Raw genomic sequence first — 20,198 nt, 5'->3', positions numbered from 1 at the left:
TTTTTCACATCTTGCCCGGCCCTTTTCCCCGGAACTCTGACAGCCTCAGAAGAGTGAGGATTGCCTTCTTTGATGGGAGGTGGGGGTCCCTCCGAGCTCCGGTTTGGGCCGCTTCCCCTTCACCCTCCAGTTTGAGGCAGTCGTGGTGTCTCCAAAGGAAAAGGAATTCAGGAGTGCGCTGGGAGTCTCCGAGTTTAGGAACTGCCCTGACTCTAGTGGAAGAAACTCCCGCCAGCACCCCCCACCCCCCCAGACCAAGACCGGTGAAAAAACAGCCTGCAGCCCGGGGTCCCACGGGAGCTGTAGTTCCTCCCTTCGCGCAGTGCCCTCCTTCATCCTGCGTGGGGTGGGGAGCGCCCCGAAACCCGCATCTTGCCCGCAGGCACCGCCGGTGGGAAGCTCTGCGTACAACCAAAGCGAGGTAGTCATCCTGGAAGGCTCACCCCGCCCCCACTCTGCGCTGCGAGATCGTCGCGGACTACAATTCCCGGCAACCTTTGCGGCACTGGCCGCCCCACTGGCGGGAGAGCCAGTCCCGAAGTCTCCTGGGAGTTGTAGTTTCTCACGACTACCCTGTCCGGTTTGCCTTGGCCTGGATTTCCTACCTTCCTGAGGGTTAGGAAAGGCGGTCTGACAGCTTCAACCCCTAGCGGCTGACGGGAAATGGAGTTCCCAAGTAGGGAAACGGAATTCCCAGCTCCTTCCAAAGTTCCCAGGGAAATAGTGCCATCAGGCCCCAAAAGATCCTGAGGACTTAGGTCCCTGGGTGATCAAGGGCGGCCTCGGCACCCTACCCTCCCGCCCGCGGAGGATTAAGCGTCCACACCTGGAGGGCGGCTGGCTCTGTGGAGATGCAGGGACGAGCATTCCAGGCAGAGGGAACAGCATGTGCAGAGGCCTGCCACAGGCCAAGGCTGGTGTGTGGGAGTAAAGGATGGGGGGCGGGTGGTGCGGGCAGGCGAGTAAGGGAGGAGATGGCAGGGACTCCGGCTGTATTAGGGTGGCAAGGGAAGCCAGCCCAGGGTGGGAAGCTGTGGCAGGGTGTGTTTGGACTGAGGACGAGGGAGGTGCCTCTGGCTGTGTGAGACTAATTCGGAGGTGAGAAGTGGAAGCAGGGGGTGAGCTACGAGGCAGTTGTGGTCATGGAGGTGCAAGATGGGGTGGCCGGAGAGGCAGCGAGAAGTGGACCCGTGAAGGACAAGCCACTTCAGAATTCTGACTTGAGCAACTGCCAAATGGAGATAGTCAAAGGGAATCTGGGAGGATCAGGGGGCCGAGGGGAGGGTTTCAGAGATCCTGTTTAGGCCCAATTAAGCTGAAGATGTCAGGCATTAAAAACGTCCTTCAGTTTTGCCCCTTATTCATCTCCCTAGGGATTCCAGCTCCCAGCCCCTTCCTCCCTTGGGCCCTCACCTCACCCTGGCCTGACTTCCTGCAGCACGCCCCCCCCCCCCCCCCGCCCGCCGCCGGGGGCCTTTGCCTGACAACAGCCCCACAGGACCCGTTCTGCCAACATGAGCCCCATCCTCTCACACTCCCTTGCCCTGCACCCACTAATGCCGCCCTCACCTTCTTTCCTTAAACAGGAGTCTCCAGCATCCCAGCTGGGAACCCACGCTTTGTGCTTTCCCTCTTTCCTCATCCAAACTACGTCCCTCGGCTGTGCAAGTGACCCAGGTGCCCAGGTCGAGGCCAAGAGGTCAGAGACGCAGAGATAGCTGCAGCCAGTGGGAAAAAGACAGAGCTGGAGGTAGAAACCATCAGAGCCCTGGAGAAACCAAGAAAAAAAATTCAATAAAGATAAAACAAAAAAGGCAGGAAGGTGCCAGGAAGACACAGAGAAGGAGAAAACACGTGGAGATGGGTCAAAACTCAGACAAAAAATAGGACTAGACAAGGAGAAGGAGAGTGGGAATAAAAGACAGGAATGCAGAGATGGGTCGGCACAGACAGATGGTGGGTGAGAAGGACGGACAGGGCAGAGGAGACAAAAACTGGGCCAGAGCGAGTAGATAAAAAGAAAGAATTGTGGACGGAGAAAAGCAGTTAGAGTGAAGGCAAGAGACCAGGTTGGGGAGGTTGGTGATCAACAGAGAGAAACAGGTAAACCGAGGCAGAGTCACCATGGACGTGGAGACAGAAACCCAGAAACAGGTAGCGCCGTCCTGGGCAGGTGTGTGGCGTGGGGGTTATAATGTAGCCTGGGTGCCCGTAGGTCACTTCTGAGCGCCCCTCCCCGCCAATGGGGGCCCTGGGACGGCTCCCCAGTGCATGGAGACGGGCCATGTCAACAGCAGAGAGAGCTGGGCCTAAGGGGGGCAGAGAAGCCCAGGCGTCCCGCCGGCTCCTGAACCGCCACGTCCAGTGAGGATGTCTTGGGGGGCAGGGGGTGTTAGTCATTTCCTGTGTCGTGCCCTGCTCCCTGCATCCTCCCACTGGAAACAGACATGGGCCCAGCTTTCCTCCAAAAAGTTTGTTTTTGTCTTTTTTAAATAATGTGAAAATGCCACGCGAAGGTTTGAGCCAGAGGCCCCTCCAGGGGCCAGGCCAGGGAAGGGGAGACGCGAGTTGGGGGTCCAGGTCCCCAAAGCCTACGGCCCCTGTCCGGGGCCAGGAGTGGGTGAGGAGGGGCCTCCGCTGTGCCGAGGGGCTCCAGGCCCGAAAGAGTTCAGTTCAATTTCAACAAGGGTGGCTCTCCAGGGAGGGGCGAGGGGCTTCCTGCCTCATTTGGTACCAAGGGGTTCGGGGGAATCAGGGGAGCCATCCGGGGGGCTGGGGGCCGGGGGGCCAGGGCCTCCCGTTTGGCACATGGTGGGGGAGGGGGGAGGCCCAGCCTCAGGGGCCTCCCCGGAGGCGGCGTCTGCGGTGGTGGCAGTGGCTCCATCGTCCACAGAGGATTCTTCTATGGCCTCTTCTGAGGGCACTGGGGGGTCTGGTCTTCGGGGAGTCAGTTCTCCACGGGGCCTGAGGCCAGAGGGAGTGGCGAGAGAAACGGACTTACGGGGTGGACCAGCCCATGGCTTCCAAAGCCAGATCCTCACTGTGGCCAGCATGGCCCTGCACGTACTCTGCCCTGTCCCCTCTGCCCTCACCTCCCAGCTCTCCACTCTGCCCGTTTCCCTCCCTCTGCTCCAGCTGCACCTGAGCAGCTCCCATCCAGCCCCAGGGCCTTTGCACTGGCTGTCCATTTCCACTGCCTAGAGCCGCCTTCCTACCACCACTGGGCCGAGCACCGGTCACTCTATCTCACTGAGATTCTTTGCCTTCACATTAATTGAAGAATCTCCATCCTTGCTGAAGAGCTTCCTACCAGCTTCCTGTTCCAGAACGTAAACTCAGGGAGGGCAGGGATTGGGGTTTTTGTCTTTTGTGTGTATGGTACGGGGCCTGGCATAAAGCACCCTTCTCCTCCAAGGAAAATTCCCACCACCACGAGCCTCCCTCCAAGCTGCCCTACAACTCCTTCCCCAGGGAAAGACCCCCCCCACCCCCCACCCCCCACCCCCCACCCCCCACCCCCCCCACAAATCCCAGAGGAGCAAGGCCTTGGCTGAGGGCGGCACACAAGGGGCCCCAGCACCCCATCTCATCCTGCTGCACCAGTTCCTAACTGGGTGGCCTGGGTCCAGTCACTGCCTTCCTCCTAGGCGCCAATCCTCAGTTTCCCTCTCTTTAGATAGAGAAAATAACCCTCGTCTCCTCCTCCTCAGAGGAGTGGGGAATCTCCGTGTCACTCAGCACCCAACATCACTTAAATGCTTGTTAAGCAGACAGAAGCAGGAGAGGTATGTGGGAGAAGGGGACCACCCGCCCCCCGAACCTCTACCATCACCATCCAGAGGACACAGGCACAGGAGCTTCCCACCCCTCACTGCAGTGGGAATAATTATCAACTGAGTGAAGGGATTTGGGGTTTCGCATGACTGGGTCCTCTGTCTCCTCTCTTGGCTTCCTCACCAGGTGAAGTCATCCTGCTTGCTCACCCGTGACTCACCACTTCGCCAGTGGCCCCACACCCTGGAAGCTATATGGCCCCATCCTGCTAGGGCCCTTAGAGGAGAAGTGACATTTGACTCCCTGTGCCCCATCCCCATGGTCCTAGCTAGGCTCAAGCCTTGTCCTCTTCCCACCCGGACCCTTGTCCCAGCCTCCTCCTGCCCCCAAGTCTCTCCCCTCCAGTCCATCCCCACTTGGCCCTGGAGGGGTATTTCTATACCCAGAACTGCCCCTGCCCTGCTCCCCGTACCACTGGGACTAAGCCCCAGCCCCGAACTCAAGCCCTACATGGTCTGCCCCTGCCCAGTGTCACCCTGATCCCTGCACCTACCCACCACTCTAAGTAACCCCCAGCCACTCTAGCCTCCCTTCTGTTCCTTGGACTGGCTGACGTCTCTCCTGCCTCAGGCCCTTTGCACAAGCTGTTCCCTATGCTAGAACACTGACCCCTTGCCCTAGTTAATGACAACCAATGCAGTCTCTGGTTAAAGGACACTTTTTTGAGGAAGCCTTCCTGCATCTCCAAACACTTTTCCTCTTGTCATCTTTCCCAGCAACCCTGAGTTTGCACCACCCCCCACCCCAATCCCGGGTCTGGACAGAGCAGATGCTCAAGAAGTATCTAATTAAGCCCAGGGACAACTAACAGAGAACACCGTTACATGGCCAGGCCCTGTGCTGCAAGCTCAAGGAGGATGAAACCATTTCGTGCCTTCTCCAATCTTATGAATTAAAACCTGAGATCACTCTGATTCTACAGATGAAGAAACTAAGACATAGAGATAAAAATGAGTTGGCCCAGGTCACAGTCAAGAAATGGCAGGGCTGAACTCAGAATTTGGGGGCACAGGAGTGAAACTTCCCTTGCATTTCCTTCCATCTTCCAATCATGTCCCCTGGAAACACCACCAGCCCAGCTCCCGGCACAAGCTCTGCGTCCCGGGGAGTTCCCTGGGGCGGCAGCAGGGGGCAGCAGAGGGCCCGGCCCCCGCGCTGCGCAGCCCCAGTTCCGCCCCGGAGAGCCCGGGAGGTGCAGTCCCCTCTCTGAGAGCGGTCTCAGCTCGGGGCGCAGGCAGAAAAATGCGGGGGGCCGTGGGGAGATGCGATTTGATGTGTGTGCAACGCCACAGGAAAGGAGCCTGATAACGGGGGCTCAGGCCAGGCAGTCTGGGTTTGGATGCTGGCCCCTCGGTTTTCTCCTTGATGAAATGGGGATGAAACCAGCATCCACCCCACGGGATGAGAGCTGGGACGAGACGGGTCGGAACGTGTCAAGCAGGATGCAGGGCCTACCCCTCCTTGCTCTTACCATTTGAGCAGCGAGGCCGCTGCTATCGGATTCCGCCGCCCTGACCCCAGGAGCACCCCGTTTCCACACTCCCCTTGTCTGCCTCTGATCAACGTTTCTCCCCCAAACCCGGGTGGGCTCAGGACCCCGGTAAATGCCAGACAGGAGTCGGGGGCCTGAGACCAGTACCTGCGGGCCGGGCGTCGGGGGCCCGGGCGGGGGGCCCCGGGGTCTCCAGCGCAGGCGAGACGGAGAAGCGGGAGAAGCACAGGGGGGGGCCGGGCGGGGGCAGGAGGGGGAAATCCTCCGCCCACTCGAAACTGCCTCCTAGTGGGGGAGAGGACGCGTCAGACCCTGCCGGTGCCACCCCCCAACTTCAGCTCCCGAACTCAGACTCTGCTCCCTTCCCCCGCAGCTGCCCTCGCCCCTCCTCCCCAACACTCCTTTCCAGCGTCCACCCCCGCGTCCCACCCCCACCCCTCACCAAAGCCGCTGTCGTTGTTGGGAAACCCATCTCCGGGGGTGGCGGGGTGGGGAGGCGTCGGGGGCGCTGGGGGCGTTGATGGGTCCGTGTCCCCCTCGGGGGGGCCCTGGACGCTCAACTCGTTGGTTGGCGTCTCCTGAGACGGCAGATTAGGGGAGACGAGAGGGGGGCGAACCGTCAGGTCTCATGCAGCGCCTCCCCCAACAAACAACAAAAGCTGCCGCCATTTGAGGGGCGCCGGGCGCCCCAACTCACACCCCCTGGCCCGCACGCTCTGGAGAGGCGACCGGGCCCCGTTTCTGCCTTCGAAGCCTCGCGCCCCGCCAGCCTTAGCTCCACCCCCAGGTGCCCCCGCCCCCAAGCCCCACCCACAGCCCAACAGCCCAATACGGGACTTCTCCCCTTGCTCCTAAAAGCGCCGCCTCTGCGGGAGCCCCTCACCCACCACGGCCTCCGGGAAGTCCCACCTTTCCCCACGAGCTCCGCCCACCCCCGAGACCTCAGCCTCGGGCGTTCAAGGTCAGGCCCCAGAACTAACTGCTCCTAAATTCCTCCAAACCCCTAGCCCATTCTGCACACCTTCCATCCTGGGATGAATCGACCCTGCCCCCGGGCCGCAAGGCCCGCCCCCACAAATGGCCCCGCCCCAGCCCTCCAAGCCCCATTCCCTGTTTCAGCCGCCCAGGCGCCATCTCTGGGCTTCGTTGCAGCTCAGGACCCGGTTTTCACAAGATCCCAGCCCGGGACGCCCCGCCCCAGGCCCATCTAGCCACGCCCCCTGACCTCGGACCATCACCCCGCCCTCCCTTTTTCTCAGCTCCATCCCTGCACCTTTCTAGGCCCGGCCCCAGCTAAACAACCTTCATCCCATTTCTCTAAGCCCCGCCTCAGTTCACTAGCTCCACCCACCCCTGACTTCGACCCCCAATATTTTAATATTCCCTACCCCATCTCTGAGCCCCACCTGTAGCCTCTACGCGGAAGAACCAGCGCCATCCTGAGCTTCTCCCTCCACTAAAAGCCTGCTCGACAAGCCCCGCCCCAAACCGTACTAATCCCCGCCCACAACATCCAAGCCCCGCCCAAATCATCGACTTTTCCTCCTCAGCCTCTCCAAGCCCTTCCCTAACACCATTACAGCCCCCTTTACTTCCTGACCCGCGTTCACTCCCCGGGCCCGGCCCCACTCCATATATTCTAACCAGGCTCCGCCCCCACCCTCCAGGCCCTGCCCGGTTCCAACAGTCGTCCTCAAAGCCCGCCCCACCACCTCCGCCCCACCACCTCCGCCCCACCCGCCAGACCCCGCCCCGCCCAGGCCCGCCCCCACCAGCCCCGCCCCGCCCCCCTGCCCGGGGGGCCCGCGCCGCTCCCCACCGCGCACCTGGTCGAAGAGGTAGACGGTCACGTCCCCGTGGAAGGAGACCATCTTGCGCTTCCTCTCCAGCTCGCTGTCCTCGGACTCGTCGGCCCCGCGCGGCGACTTGAGCAGCCCCCGCAGCGGGCGGGCCGCGTCCGCGTCGGCGCTGCTCACCACGACGGGCACCGGGGCTGCCCGCGCCCTCCCGGGGCCCCGCGGCCCCGCCGCCGCGCCCGCCGCCGCCGCCTCGTCCTCCTCCTCCTCGTCCTCGTCCTCGTCCTCCCCGTCCTCCTCCGCCGGCCCCGGCGCCCCCGCCCCGCCGGCCTCCCCGCCAGCCGCCCCGGCGTCCGCGCCCTCCCACGGGGGCCGCCGTGGGCCCGGCCCCGGGAACGGCGTGAGCGTGAGCGGCGGCAGCGCCAGCGAGAGCCGCGAGAGCTTGGCTGTGAGGGGAGAGACCCGGTGAGCCCCTGCCGCCGGGGAAACCGAGGCAGGCCCTCCTGCCCAGCTCTGTGCCCCCAGGTAAGGGCCCGCACAATCCGAGCCTCAGTTTCTCCCTGTGAACCGAAGGGCTGCACTAGGGGCCTGTCTCCACGCAGGATCACGCAGGATGGGAGAGTTATCCCGCCTCCTGGACTTAGCCTCCCCATGGCTCCTCAGGCCCACAACATAAAGCCCCAACTTCTCTCTGCGCCCCACCACCACCACCCCCGCCCCCCCCCAAGACCCTACTGCCCCGACTTGGCTGACCTCTTCTGCCTCCGCCCCCACCTCATTCGGGCTTGGCCTCCATCCAGTCACATGGGCCCCTTTCCTTTTCTCCCACCTCTGTACCTTTGTATGTACTGTTGCCCTCTGCCTGGAACTCCTTTTCTAACTCAAGGCCTGCCCATCCTGCAGCCCTGGGCCTTCGGGGCCTTCAGAGATTACCCAGGAGGCCAGGCTGGGCCCTGCTCTGCACCCCACAGCACAGAGCACCTCTCCTTCCGGGCAGATTCTTTCTGTGTGGAACTACAGTGCTGTGAGGATGCGATTAATGCTTGTTTCCTCACAGCCCAGAGCTCAGCCAGAGCACAGAGACCCACTCAGTAGTGTCTGTGGGATTACTGAACTCACATTCCCTGCAATGTGCATGGCCAAGGTACTTCCCCTTCTTGCCTCTGTCCTCCAGACAAAGTTGGGGTATCTAAACCATCTGCAGGCCCCTGCCCTGCCCCAAGAGTCCCAGATCTCAGCTTGAAGGAGGGAAGGACTTCTGGTCCTTGGGAGAGGAAAAATGGTGTTGAGTCCCCAGCCTACCCTGCTTGCTCGCTGTGTGTCCCTGGGCAAGCAGATCCACCTCTCTGAGCCTCGGTTTCCTCACTGGTAAATGGACAAGGGCCACTCATCTCTCCATTGGGACATAAGGGAACTGTTTGCCAGGCCCTGTGGGGGGCGATGGTGGGGACGAGAGGAGGGTCAGGGGTGAGGCAGGGAGAAAGACGGATGGCAACCAGGTCACTCTCTGATGATTCTGCTCTGGCTTCACTGGCCTTTTGCTATTCCCTGAGCATACCAAGCTAGTACCCTTCTCAGTGCCCTCTATACCTGAAATACCCCCAGCTGTCCACCTGGCTTGCTCCCTCCCTTCTTTTATGTCTGTTCAAAAGTCCCCTCTTCACTGAGACCTTCCCTAACCATCTTTCTCAGGGGTTATATAGAGGGAGCTATCAGGGGCTGTAAGTGCCCTGAAGCAAGACGAAAGGACTGGTGACAGCCTTTAGATACCAGCAAGGCTTCCCAGAAAGGGGAAATTTGGGTGGAGTCTTGAAGGATGTGTAGGAGTTTATGGGAGAGTGGGGAAGGGGGGGAGTATGTGGAAAGGCAGGCCCTTCCCAATCTCTTCTCAGCTGCCAATCCTAACCCCACTCAGATCCTCTAAGGCATCTTCGCTGCTTATCCTTCAACATTTTTATGCTCCCTGGGGTCTTTCCTGACAGACTGACTGCCTGTGACAACCCCGGGGAGGAGGTAGGGTTCGAAGTCCGGCTCTTGCCCCCTGAGCTGAGCTGCAGGCTTTTTTGGTAAATGGAGGTGATAACCCTTTCCTCCAGTCAGCTCTGAGGTTTCCAATTTAAAACCTTGGCCAGGCCCTGGCACACAGTGGGTGTTCGACCCATGGGAGCTGCCCCTGCTGCTGACTCGCCTGCCCCCTGTCCCCCGCCCTCCTGCTCATTGAAGCCTTTGTCACTTTCAGGTCAGTATTTAAGGAAATCAGGCCTCATGTCAATTTTGGTGAAATCAGAGCCCCTATGTCCATATCTAAAAAAGAGCCCTTTATCTGTACTTTCCAATTCCCTTCTTTTAAATCATACCCTCCCCGTTACAAAACACCTCTGGTGTTGTCCCCAAAATTCACTTTTCAAAAAGGGCATTTCCACCCCTGGGGAGCAGGGGTAGGACGGGGTCAGACCACTGGCTCAGGATGCCTGAGCTTGTTGGGAAGTTCAGAGCGAAGATCATACATCTGCCGTCTGGGGGCCCTGACCCCCTGGCACGCACGCACCAGCTTCTTTTGAATTGGCTGCAACCACTAAAAACCCAGAATTCTGGCTTCCTGAGAAGTGGGAGCTCTGGCCACGATGAATGGCCTTTCCTGAATGGAGCTGAAGCGGCTGCCCCCTCTAGCTAGAGAAGGCATTTCCTCCCCAACTCCAACCTGCCCCTCTCCAGCCACTTCACTCGCCCCTGTGTAGTCTGGCCCGTGGGCACCTCGAGTTTGCAACCCCTGGTATCAGTGCATTGCAGTAATACAAGCCCGTATTAGTACAAACTCAGTTCCCCCTCACGGCAACCCTATCATTGCCACCCATTTTTGGCAGATGGGAAAACCGAGGCACAGAGAAGTCAAGTCATTTGCCCAAGGTCACAGCGCTAAAGGAGGGGCAGAGCCAGGATTTGAACCCAGCCTGACCTGCGGTCTCTGCTTCCTGGGAGAGTCTCCCCTGGACACCACCTCTAAGGGAGCTGGGCCTCGCCCCCGCCGCGTGTCCCTGCCGCCTGCTCACCTTTGATCTGCTCGCTGTTCCCCTGAGGAGGTCCCAAGTCCAAGAACAGTCGTGGCATCTCGGGGCCCTTCCTCTCGGGCTTGGGGGGGTCCCCGTCTCCGCTGGGTGCCGTGTCTCCGGCGGCCTTGCTGTCGGGGACCCCGGGGTCTCCCTCGGGGGCCACCTCCGGCCTGGCTCTCAGGGGCGCTGGCTCCGGCCTCCTCGGCTGTGTCTCCAGCGGCGGCGGCAGCGGCGGCGGCGGCCTCGTGCTGTCTGCCCATCCGGCCCTTGCGTCCACGCCGTTTGCGGGGCCGCCGGCGGGGGCCATCCCCAGGCCCACTGGGGCTCGGCCCCCACTCCCGGGGTCCAGCCTCCCAGCCCCGGGGGCTCTCTGCGCCCCCCCAGTCTCGGGGGCTCTCCTCTCGGTCCCGGGTTCCAGTGCCCCGCTCCTGGGGGCTGGGCCAAAGGGGCCAGGGGCTGTCTCCCCGCCGCTCGGGGGCGAGGCCGGTGCCACGGGCTCGGGCCCCCTCGCCGGCGAGGTCTCTGGGGCTGGACCCCCACTCTCGGGCATCTTCTCCCAGGGCCCTGGGGCTCTCCAAGGCCCAGTCTCTGGCGGCCTCTCTGCGTTCCTGGGGTGTCTCGGGCCCCCATTCTCTGACGCCTCCTCGCTCTTTGGGGGTGTCAGCCCCCCATTCACCAGCACTTTCCCCACGGCCTCTGGGGACCTCGGTGCCCCATTCTCCAGCACTTTCGCCTCCCTCCTTGGGGGTGTCAGCTCCCCATTCTCCAGCACTTTCTCTTCTCTCTCTGGGGACCCCAGGCCCCCATTCTCCGCCACCGTCTCCTCGGCGCCTGGGGCTCTCTGGCCCCCGTTCTCCAACACTGTCACCCCGTTCACGGGCAGGCTCGGGTCCTGGTTCGGGCTTGGGGCTCCCTTGCTGCTGCCCGGGGCTGCCGGCTCCCTGTTCGGGCCCGGGGCTTTCTCCCTGCTCCCGGGGCTCCTCCCCGTCTTCAGGGGCCCCGCCTCCTGGGGGGTGGCCCCCCTCTCCCCCAGGAGGTTCCTTGTCGCATCCTCCCGCAGGGACACCAGCAGCTGCTCGGTGCTCACTTGAACCACGAAGGTTGACGTCTCCCGGGCCCCCGAGAGCGGGAGGGGACCCGGGTCTGGGGGTGGCCGGGGCGCTCCGGGGTCGGGTGGCTCGGGGGGAGCCCGCGGCCGAGGGACCCCTTCCTCCTCCTCGGCCGCCCCCCCGCCTGGGAAGGCTCCCTCGGGGGAAAAAGGGGTCTCGGTCTCGTAGCCGCTGTCCCCCGGCTTGGGGCCCGGAGACGACAGGCCCGAGCCGGGACTGGCCACGGCCGAGGGGGGGTCGGGGGACGCGGCCGGGTCCGTGGGGGCCCGGGGCGGTGGCGGCGGGGGGGGGGGGAGCGGGGGGTGGCCCCCGCCCGGGGTACTGGGGCGCCGCCGCCCCCATGAGGGGGTCCAGGAACTCGGGGGGGGCCGAGGTGGGGGGGGGCCATGGGCAGGTCGGCTAGGGAGCCCCGCTCCGCCCGCAGGGACGAGTCGTCCTCGGGGGGGTGGGCGCAGCCCAGGGCGGGGTGGCCCCCCCAGCCGGCCACGGCGTCCCCCCGCTCCAGGGGCAGGCAGGAGCAGGGGCCCTCCCGGCTGCACAGGGGGCAGGGCAGGGGGCCCCGGCGGCTGGGTCCCCCGCCAAGGCTGCTGCTGTCCTCCCCCGGGGAGCTACCCTCCTCTTCCTCCTCTTCCTCCTCAGCCCACGGGGCGGCCCCCCGCTCCCCCAACACCTCGGCGGGGTCTCCAGCCAGGGTCTCCCCGGCGCCCCGGCCCTCGGGGTCCCAGCCGCTCAGGAGGAAGCTGCCTGAGGCCGAGGCCTGGGTCGGGAAGGGCCGGGGCGCGGGGAACAGGGGGGAGGCCCAGGTCTCGGACACCAGCTGGGGGACCTCGGAGGGGGCCTGCGGGGGCTGGGAGGGGGCCACCCCCGGCTCCAGGGGGTCCCAGTCGTTGGGGAAGAGGGGCTCGGGCGGGGAGCCGTGCTCCTCCAGGCGGATGTAGTACTCGCTGCCCACCGAGGGGCTGCGGGCGCTGATGACGGGCAGCACGCTGGGCGTGGACAGCGCCTCGTAGAAGGGGTTGGAGGGGTTGGCGTGGGGGGCCGGGGGCGCCGAGGCCGGCTGCCAGGGGGGCGCCCCCCCGCCGCGGCCCGCACCCCGCCGCGCCTTCTCCCACAGGCACTCGAGGTTGAGGCCGCGGCTGCTCTCAGTCACCGTGAGCACGTCGTCGGGGTCGGCCCCCGGGAAGCCGTCCAGGAGCGGGAAGGGCGAGGATAGGGTGCCCGGGCGGGGCGTGGGGTGCGCCGCGGGCCAGGGCCAGGGGAAGGGGCCATCGCGGGGTGGGGGCGGCGGCGGCGGGGGCCGCGGGGGCCGCTCGGAGAGCAGGTAGGTGAGCTGCAGCTGGAGGTCAGAGGCCGAGGGCCGCTGTGCGGGCGGCCGCCAGCACGACTGCAGGATGTCGTACCTGAGGGGGAGCGGGAGGCAAAGGTGAGGGGCCAGAGACCCGGAGAGGGGGCCAGAGAGAGGGGGATGGACACCCAGGGACAGGGGGACAGAGGCCCAGGGACAGGGGGACAGAGACCCAGGGGCAGGGGGAGGGTGACCCAGGAACAGGGGGGCGGACACCCAGGGACAGGGGGGCGGACACCCAGGGACAGGGGTCGGAGACCCAGGGGCAGGAGGACACCTAGGGACAGAGGGGCGGAGACCCAGGGACGGGGGATGGACTCCCAGGGACAGGGGACAGAGGCCCAGGGACAGGGGGACAGAGACCCAGGGGCAGGGGGAGGGTGACCCAGGAACAGGGGTCGGACACCCAGGGTCAGGGGGGCGGACACCCAGGGACAGGGGGACAGAGACCCAGGGGCAGGGTGAGGAACACTCAGAGAGAGGAGGCAGAGACCCAGAGAGGGGGACAGAGACCCAGGAACAGGGGGGCGGACACCCAAGGACAGGGGGCGGAGACCCAGGGGCAGGAGGAAGAACACCTAGGGATAGAGAGGCGGAGACCCAGGGACGGGGGATGGACTCCCAGGGACAGGGGGACAGAGGCCCAGGGACAGGGGGACAGAGGCCCAGGGACAGGGGGACAGAGGCCCAGGGACAGGGGGACAGAGGCCCAGGGACAGGGGGGCAGAGACACAGGGGCAGGGTGAGGGACACCCAGAGAGAGGAGGCAGAGACCCAGAGAGGGGGACAGAGACCCAGAGAGAGGACCCCGGGGCCTCACCAGTAGTCCCCGTAGGGCAGCTTGAGCCGGGGCCGGGCCAGCTTCACGTGCTGCTGGCGGACCACGAAGGCGAGCACCTCCTCGTCGGACAGGTGGCGGTAAGGCTGGGCCCCAAACTCAAAGAGCTCCCACAGGGTCACCCCCAGGGACCTGCGGGCAGCGGAAGGGCAGAGAAGGGTCAGAGCGCAGCCGTCGGCCCCCGCGCCCCTCCCCCGCCGGGGGTCCCGTGGCGCAGCGGGGTGCCCACCAGATGTTGCTCTCGCGGCTCTGGTCCACCACCACGAACGTGCCGTGCAGCTCCCCGAGCAGCTCGGGCGCCGCCCAGCGCAGCGGGATCCACAGGCGCTCGGGGGTCAGGTAGTAGTCCTCCTGGGGGGCGGGCGCGTCAGGCGGCGTCGGCCCCCCCCCGCCCCCGGCCCCGCGGAGGGCACCCCACCTTGTAGTTGCTGTGGGCCAGCCCGTAGTCGCCGATGCGCACCGTGAGGTCGGACGTCAGCAGGCAGTTGCGCAGGGCCAGGTCGCTGGGGGCGCCGGGGCGGGGTGGGGGTGGGGGGAGACAGCAGGGTGGGGAGTGAGGGGCCGCCGATCCCCCCCACCCCGCCCCGCGGCCACTCTCCTCGGACTCCTCCCTCCACCTCATCCAGCCCCACCCCCTGCATTTCTCCACCTGCCCCAGCTCCCCCCTCCCTGTCACATCCCCTCCTCTGGCTCCTCTTCCTCCCCCTGCCCCCGCCCCGCCCCCCACCCTCCCCAGGTTCCTTTCCCTTCACCGCCTCCTCCGGGGTTTTCCACTCCTGGCTCCTCCCCTCCTCCAGCCCCTCCCCCGTGACTCCTCGGTGGCTCCTCCCTGTCCGCCCACCTGTGCACGTAGTTGTGGGCGTGCAAGTGGGCCAGCCCGCGGGCAATCTCCAGCCCCATCCTCTGCAGTGTCCGCAGGTCTCGTGGGGGCAGCTCAGGGGACATGCCCTCGGGTGGCCTCTGGGCCCGGAGGTACCGCTTCAGGTCCCCCTGCAAGGGAGGCCAGGGAGGGGTCAGCACCCACCAGCCCCTGCAAGGCACCCATGAGTCCAGCCAATGCCAGACGAGGGTGGACAGCCAGCCCCTCAGCCTATGAACAACCCACCCCTGACGTGAGTGCTGGTATACAGTAAGTGCTCAATAAATGTTAGCAGATGCCACACCCAGTTGTCCCTTCAAAGACACCTAGGACCTTAGGCTTGCCCCCAGCTCCTGCCCCATCCAGCTCCCCACTATACCTCCCTGAACCCCCTTACACGCCCCCACCCCACCCTGCCCCAGACCCTCACCAGTTGACAGAATTCCATAATGAGCAGAAAGGGCAGTGTCTCCACACAGAGGCCCAGGCACTGGAGGACATTGGGGTGCTGCAGGCTTCTGGGGATGGGGAGGTGGCTGAGTCAGGGAAGCAGTGCCTTTCCATCCCACCCCAGCCCCGACAGCCTCCCAGCAAAACGCAACTGTCCCTTCAGTGTCTTTGGGTTTCAGCATCCTCACCTCCTCACCCCTCCTTCCCCAGGTTCCCATCTCTGGAGTACCTGCCCATCCTGGGCACCTCCTACCCCTCCTTCCTCACCCTGTCACCCTGCCCCTGCCCCTGCCCCCAGCTTTCCTTCCTGTCCCCTGACTCTTCATTCTTTTCATCCAGCAGCCCTGGCTCAGGCTGGGCCACCTCGTCCATCCCGCGGCTCTCCAGCGCCCCCAGGGGAGAGCCCCATGTCCTTGGCCTTTGGTCCCTCCTTGTTCCTCAGGCCTCAGCTTTGACATCACCTTCCAAGGAGCTTTTGCTGCCGCCTTGCATTGTGTGGCAGGGGCGCCCCTCTGTTCTGCCCCCGCTGTGAGCACGAGCCAGGCTCTGGGGGGTTCAAATCCCGACTCCACCCTTCCCAGGAATGTGACCTCAGATCCGGCACTTCACCGCTCCCTGCCTCGGTTTCCCTCCTCTGTAAACTGGGACCCAGAATGGTAACTCCCTGATGGGGTTGTAAAGATGAATTGAATGAGACCAGAGAAGACCCGGCCACTCAGAACCCAGCGGACCCGAGCTAGGGCTGTTGTCGTATTTTAGCATTTTATTTTATGATTGCAGTATAGCTGCGCTTCCAGGGCTGCTCGCTTCTAAAGCTTACTGCTGCCTCACAACCTTGGCCCCTGCTGTTCCCTCTGCCTGGAACACTGTTCCCGACACTTCACTCGACTTATCCCAGTCAACCCATCTTCCCTGATGACCCCACCTAAAGCGACCCAACCCCACTGTCACTTTCACATGACATGGCAACTATCCTCTGATATTTTCTTTTTTATATATTTCTTCATTGATTTATTTCTCTTTCACTGGTCTGTAAGCTCCACTAGTGAGAACTGGGAGCATTTTGTCCATGGCCTTGTCCCTGGCATGCAATCAAAATGGGCAGGACGACGGACGTGCCCCTGATCTGTGAGCTTCACGGTGACACGGGTCCGTGGGGAGAGTTTAAATGTTCCATGCTCGCCGCCAGAGCTCTCCAGGAGTAGGGGTGTCATCTCGGGGCCTGGCGGGGGCCTCTGTGACCTGTCCCACCTGGGGAGAAGAATGCCTCCCATTCCTGCTTGGTAGGAAACCCTGCACAAGGACTTCATAAAGCAGCTGGCACGTGTTGGGGGTCAAAAAGTGGCCAGTGCTTCCAATGAGGGAGATTTAAATAGGACGGCAGACATAGACTCCTTCTCACCAATCTGGGCCAAGAATGGCCCCTTCTATTATCAAATCCTCCCCACTACCCAGCGAGGCAGGACAGTGGTCGCCGTTTGATCCAGGAGGAAATGGAGGCTCAGAGAGGTGAAGCAATTTGCCCAGGGTAACACAGCCATGATGGTGGCAGCACTGGGATTTGATCTGAGGTCTGTGGCTCACCCGGCGAGTCTGTCTGGGTGACGAGATGGATCCTGAGCTGCAGGACTAGACTTGTGCTGCCCCATGGGACTTTCCGTGAAGGTGGAAGAGTCCCAGTTCTGCCACTGGCCACATATGGCTGTCAAGCACTTGGAATGTGGTGTGTGCGATGGAGAAAATGAATTTTTCATTTGATTTCATTTGATTTAACTGAAATTTGCATAACCATATGTAGCTAGTGGCTCCCAGCCCAGGCCTAGGGAGAGGCACGCAATAAGCAAGTAAACAGATAAAATAATGACAAACTGAGATACATATGAAGAAGAAAACACACAAGGTGACATGTTAGGAGTGTCCCAGGGTCCTCCTCAGATAGGGGAGCGGGACAGGCCTCTCTGAGCTGAGATCTGACAAGGGGAAGGAGCCTGCAACTCAAAACTGGGGGTGGGGCAGCAGGGATGATATTCTAGCAGAAGGAATAGCAAGGACAAAACCTGAGGGAAGGTCAGTGAGGAGCCCAGGCTGGAGTGAGGGAGAAAGCGGCAGGAGGGGAAGGCCCTGGTTAACAGGGCCAGACTATGCAGGGCCTGTGGGCTGTAAAGAGGAGTCAGACTTTGTCTTGCAGGTAATAGGGAGCCATGGAAGACTGTGGAGCAAGGGAGTGCCCAAAGTTTGATATCAGTGGTTCTCAGGGTAAACTCCGCTTTTACAACTGTTCTGATAAGGGGTCTCTGAGGACACATCATTTCCATGACAGGGAACTCACTGCCTCAGAAGGCATTTATCCAGAAAATATCTAATCCTATCCCAGGAACCCTTGGAGTAGAGGGGAGACCAAGCCAGGGAAGAGAGAGTCCTGCCTTCCCAGACTTCACATTCCAGCAGTTAGGGAGTAAAGGGCAGAGGACAAAGCTCCTTGGAGGCCTTTAGCCAGCTCAGGGCCCTGGATTGATATTTTGTTTCTATCCTTTCTCACCGACAAGCAGGGGCCTAAGGAAGGGAGGCCCATCAAGTACCCAGCCCTTAATACACAGTGTATCTCCTTTCAGTCACCCTGTACTCAAAGACACCTGGGATTCGTGGACTCACTTTCCTGAAGAAGATACTGAGGTTCAGGGTAGAAAGAGGAAAGCCACTGACTTGGTTCCATGCCCTCCCTGGCCCCACCCACATGCTCCCATCCTGCTGCCTCTCACTTGCTCTGTCCAAGGACGAACCAGAGGCTCAGAGAGAAAAATTCTCTTACTAGAGTCACACAGCCAAGAAGAGGGGGAGCCAGGATTTGAACCCAAACTTGACCCCAAACTATGTTCCTTCTACTCCCAGATACCACCTTGTGAGGCCACATTCACTGAGAAGTCCCCAGTACCTGTATGGTTGTGCCTCTGAGACAAACTTGCGCTGCTCCAAGGGCCCCGCACTGGCTCGGAGCTCCTTCACCACCACCTGGGCTGGGGTGTAGTCAGAGAAAATCTCCCCCAGAATCACCTGGTCGGGGGGGACCCAGGAGTCACCCCGAGCCCTTTCCCCAGCCCCATCTTTTGGAACCAGCTCCACCCAACAGCACGTTTCCTAAGGTCCCCCTCCTTTCCAGCCTCCCCCAATTCATCACCACCCCAGCCGTCATCCCCCACCAGATGTGGGGAGAGAGACTCACGGGCCCAGAGTCCGGTGGACGCAGGGACGAATGGAAGGATGGACAGATGGACGCGTGGAGAGCCGGGTGGCCAGGCAGAGTGGTCAATGGAGTGAGGAGGGAGACGCTGACCGACAGATGTAGGGGGGATGGGTAGGTGGGAGCGGGTGAGACAGAAGAGGACACAGGTGAGGGGAATGGGTGGGATGAGGGGGGCGGGGGGGGGAAGCGAGGGGCAGATGAGAAGTGGTGGGAACAGGGAGGGATGGACACAAAACAGGATCACAGCCCCCCACCCGGGCCTCACTCACCTTCCCAAACCAGCCACTCCCAATCTCCTGTAGGTAGCTGAGGTGCTGGCGGCTAAGGCCCAGAGGCGTGGTCATGTCTGGGGGTGGGGGTGGGGGGTGAGTGAGAAGAAGAAGCCCCTAAACTTCTCTCCCCTCCCAAATGCCATCCACACACCCCATCCCACCCACAGTGCAGTGGAGACTGGGGTCAAAGCCAGTGCCAGTCTCTTCTCATTGGCTGCAAACATCCCGGGACCTCAGCCTCCTCATTGGCTGGCCACAAGATCCCAACAGCCAATCTGCTCCTCCCTTTGACCACCCGAGATCCCATGACGCGATTTCAGGCTCCCATTGGCTGTCTCCGAGACTGCGCTCCAGGCCAATCTCACCATTGCCTTCGTGCCCCATGCGATCCCCGGTATCTGGTTTTGGATTAACCGTGGCATCCCCAGGACGATACCGGGCTTTCCTATAGGCTGCTTCCCACCCCCGAGATCCTAGGGTCCCCCCCACCTCTGCCTCCTCCATGTGGGGCACACCTGAGTGGGAAGGCTGCGGAGCAGGCATCGGCAGGGAGACCTCAGCCAGCGGGAGAATGTAGACATCAGGCAGCGACTGCGAGGAGGAGGTCTCCTCGGCTGGGGGGGTGTACTCCCCAGAGCAGTCCTCCCCTTCAGGGTTCTCGAACTCCTGGGGCCGAGACCCGCCGTCAGCCTCCCCTGAGCGTCCCGCAGTCCCGGCCCAAGCTCTGCCCCAGGGCTCGGGATGCTGCCGCGATGTCCCCAGGACGCCCCCAACTCTGGGGGCCGCCCACCCTCCTCCGCACAGCCGGCGTGGGCTGGGGGAGAGGTCCTTGCTGGGGTCTTCCTTCCCACCCCGAGTCCCCGCAGCCACCTTTACCTTAAAGCCCACATCGCCTCGTTTGCAACACAGACAGGTGAGGAGGAGGAAGATGAAGGCCAGCAGGCCGGAGCAGGAAATGAGGACCACGGCGTAGGGGGGAGCCAAAGGGGCCTGGCCCAGAGCGGATCCACCTGCGGGCACAGCGCTGGGTTGGGGTCCCGACGCCCGGCCCCTGACTGCGGACTCCTTCCCCTTTCCATCCCGGGCCGGCTACGGACTACAACTCCCATGATGCCCCGCAACCAGGAGCCCCTTGGCCGAGGAGCCGGATGGCCCAAGGCCTCATGGGAGTTGTAGTTTAGGGCCTTCCCAGGTGGTTGGTTGGGTCGGGGGGTGCGGTCCCTCCTTCCCTCACCCCAAGCTGGGACACATGTCCTTCCCCCCGAGTATGGGCGAATTTCAGTGAGGTCTGACGGAGGGAGAGCAATAGTGGGGCCCCAGGGGCTCAGTACATAAGGCACACTCCCACAAATAATCTCATCACCCCCACTTTAGGAAAGAGGGTGAGCCCCCAACTGCAGGCTTTTCCTTGAGAGACGCTTGAGTCACACACTGTCCCTGGTCCCCAGCCCAAGCCCCGGAGAAGGCAGCAGCCAGCCCTGGGCCCCCCCACCCAGGCCGGAGCCAGCCTCCTGGGCTGCCTCCCCTAGAAATAGTATCGCTCCCCTCTGCCCCCATCCTCCTCGAGGCCCTGGCCTTCCCGCCCCTGCACACACTTGCACGCACGCGTGCATATGCACACACATGTTGCCCGCACGGACCCCTCCCGCCCGCCCCCCAGCCTCCCTCCCACAGGCCCTGCTGACAGAAGCCCATCCTCCAGGCCCCACTCGGCTGTGGGAAGACGCACAAACAGGTGATGAGCCTGAGTCCCGCAGACAGACCCAAGGCAGGCAGCGAGGCCAGGGTGGGAGGTAGAGGGGCCTGTGGGACAGACGGATGGCTGGACAGACTCACCGGGGTGGGCCGGGGACGCCAGGCAGCCGGAGCCGGAGACGGCCGCCAGGAGGATGAGGGCGCCAGAGGCGGGCAT

General features: G+C 62.9%; 1 protein-coding gene across 1 annotated transcript; it reads right to left on the bottom strand.

Annotated features, from left to right (window-relative positions):
- Positions 1–1,636: 1,636 nt before the first annotated feature.
- On the bottom strand, positions 1,637–20,198 carry LMTK3 (lemur tyrosine kinase 3). Its single transcript, XM_077131265.1, is given in 17 exon segments — positions 1,637–2,964; positions 5,474–5,611; positions 5,769–5,904; positions 7,153–7,568; positions 10,173–11,574; positions 11,576–11,662; positions 11,664–12,681; positions 13,447–13,596; positions 13,694–13,815; positions 13,883–13,967; positions 14,306–14,454; positions 14,754–14,841; positions 17,706–17,824; positions 18,284–18,360; positions 18,802–18,952; positions 19,163–19,296; positions 20,123–20,198. Coding segments are annotated over 17 exon segments (4,365 nt in total). The 3' UTR covers positions 1,637–2,947.

Source organism: Tamandua tetradactyla, chromosome 16 (assembly GCF_023851605.1).
Source record: "Tamandua tetradactyla isolate mTamTet1 chromosome 16, mTamTet1.pri, whole genome shotgun sequence".
NCBI classification, from domain to species: domain Eukaryota; kingdom Metazoa; phylum Chordata; class Mammalia; order Pilosa; family Myrmecophagidae; genus Tamandua; species Tamandua tetradactyla.
This window is presented reverse-complemented; position numbering and strand designations above follow the sequence as displayed.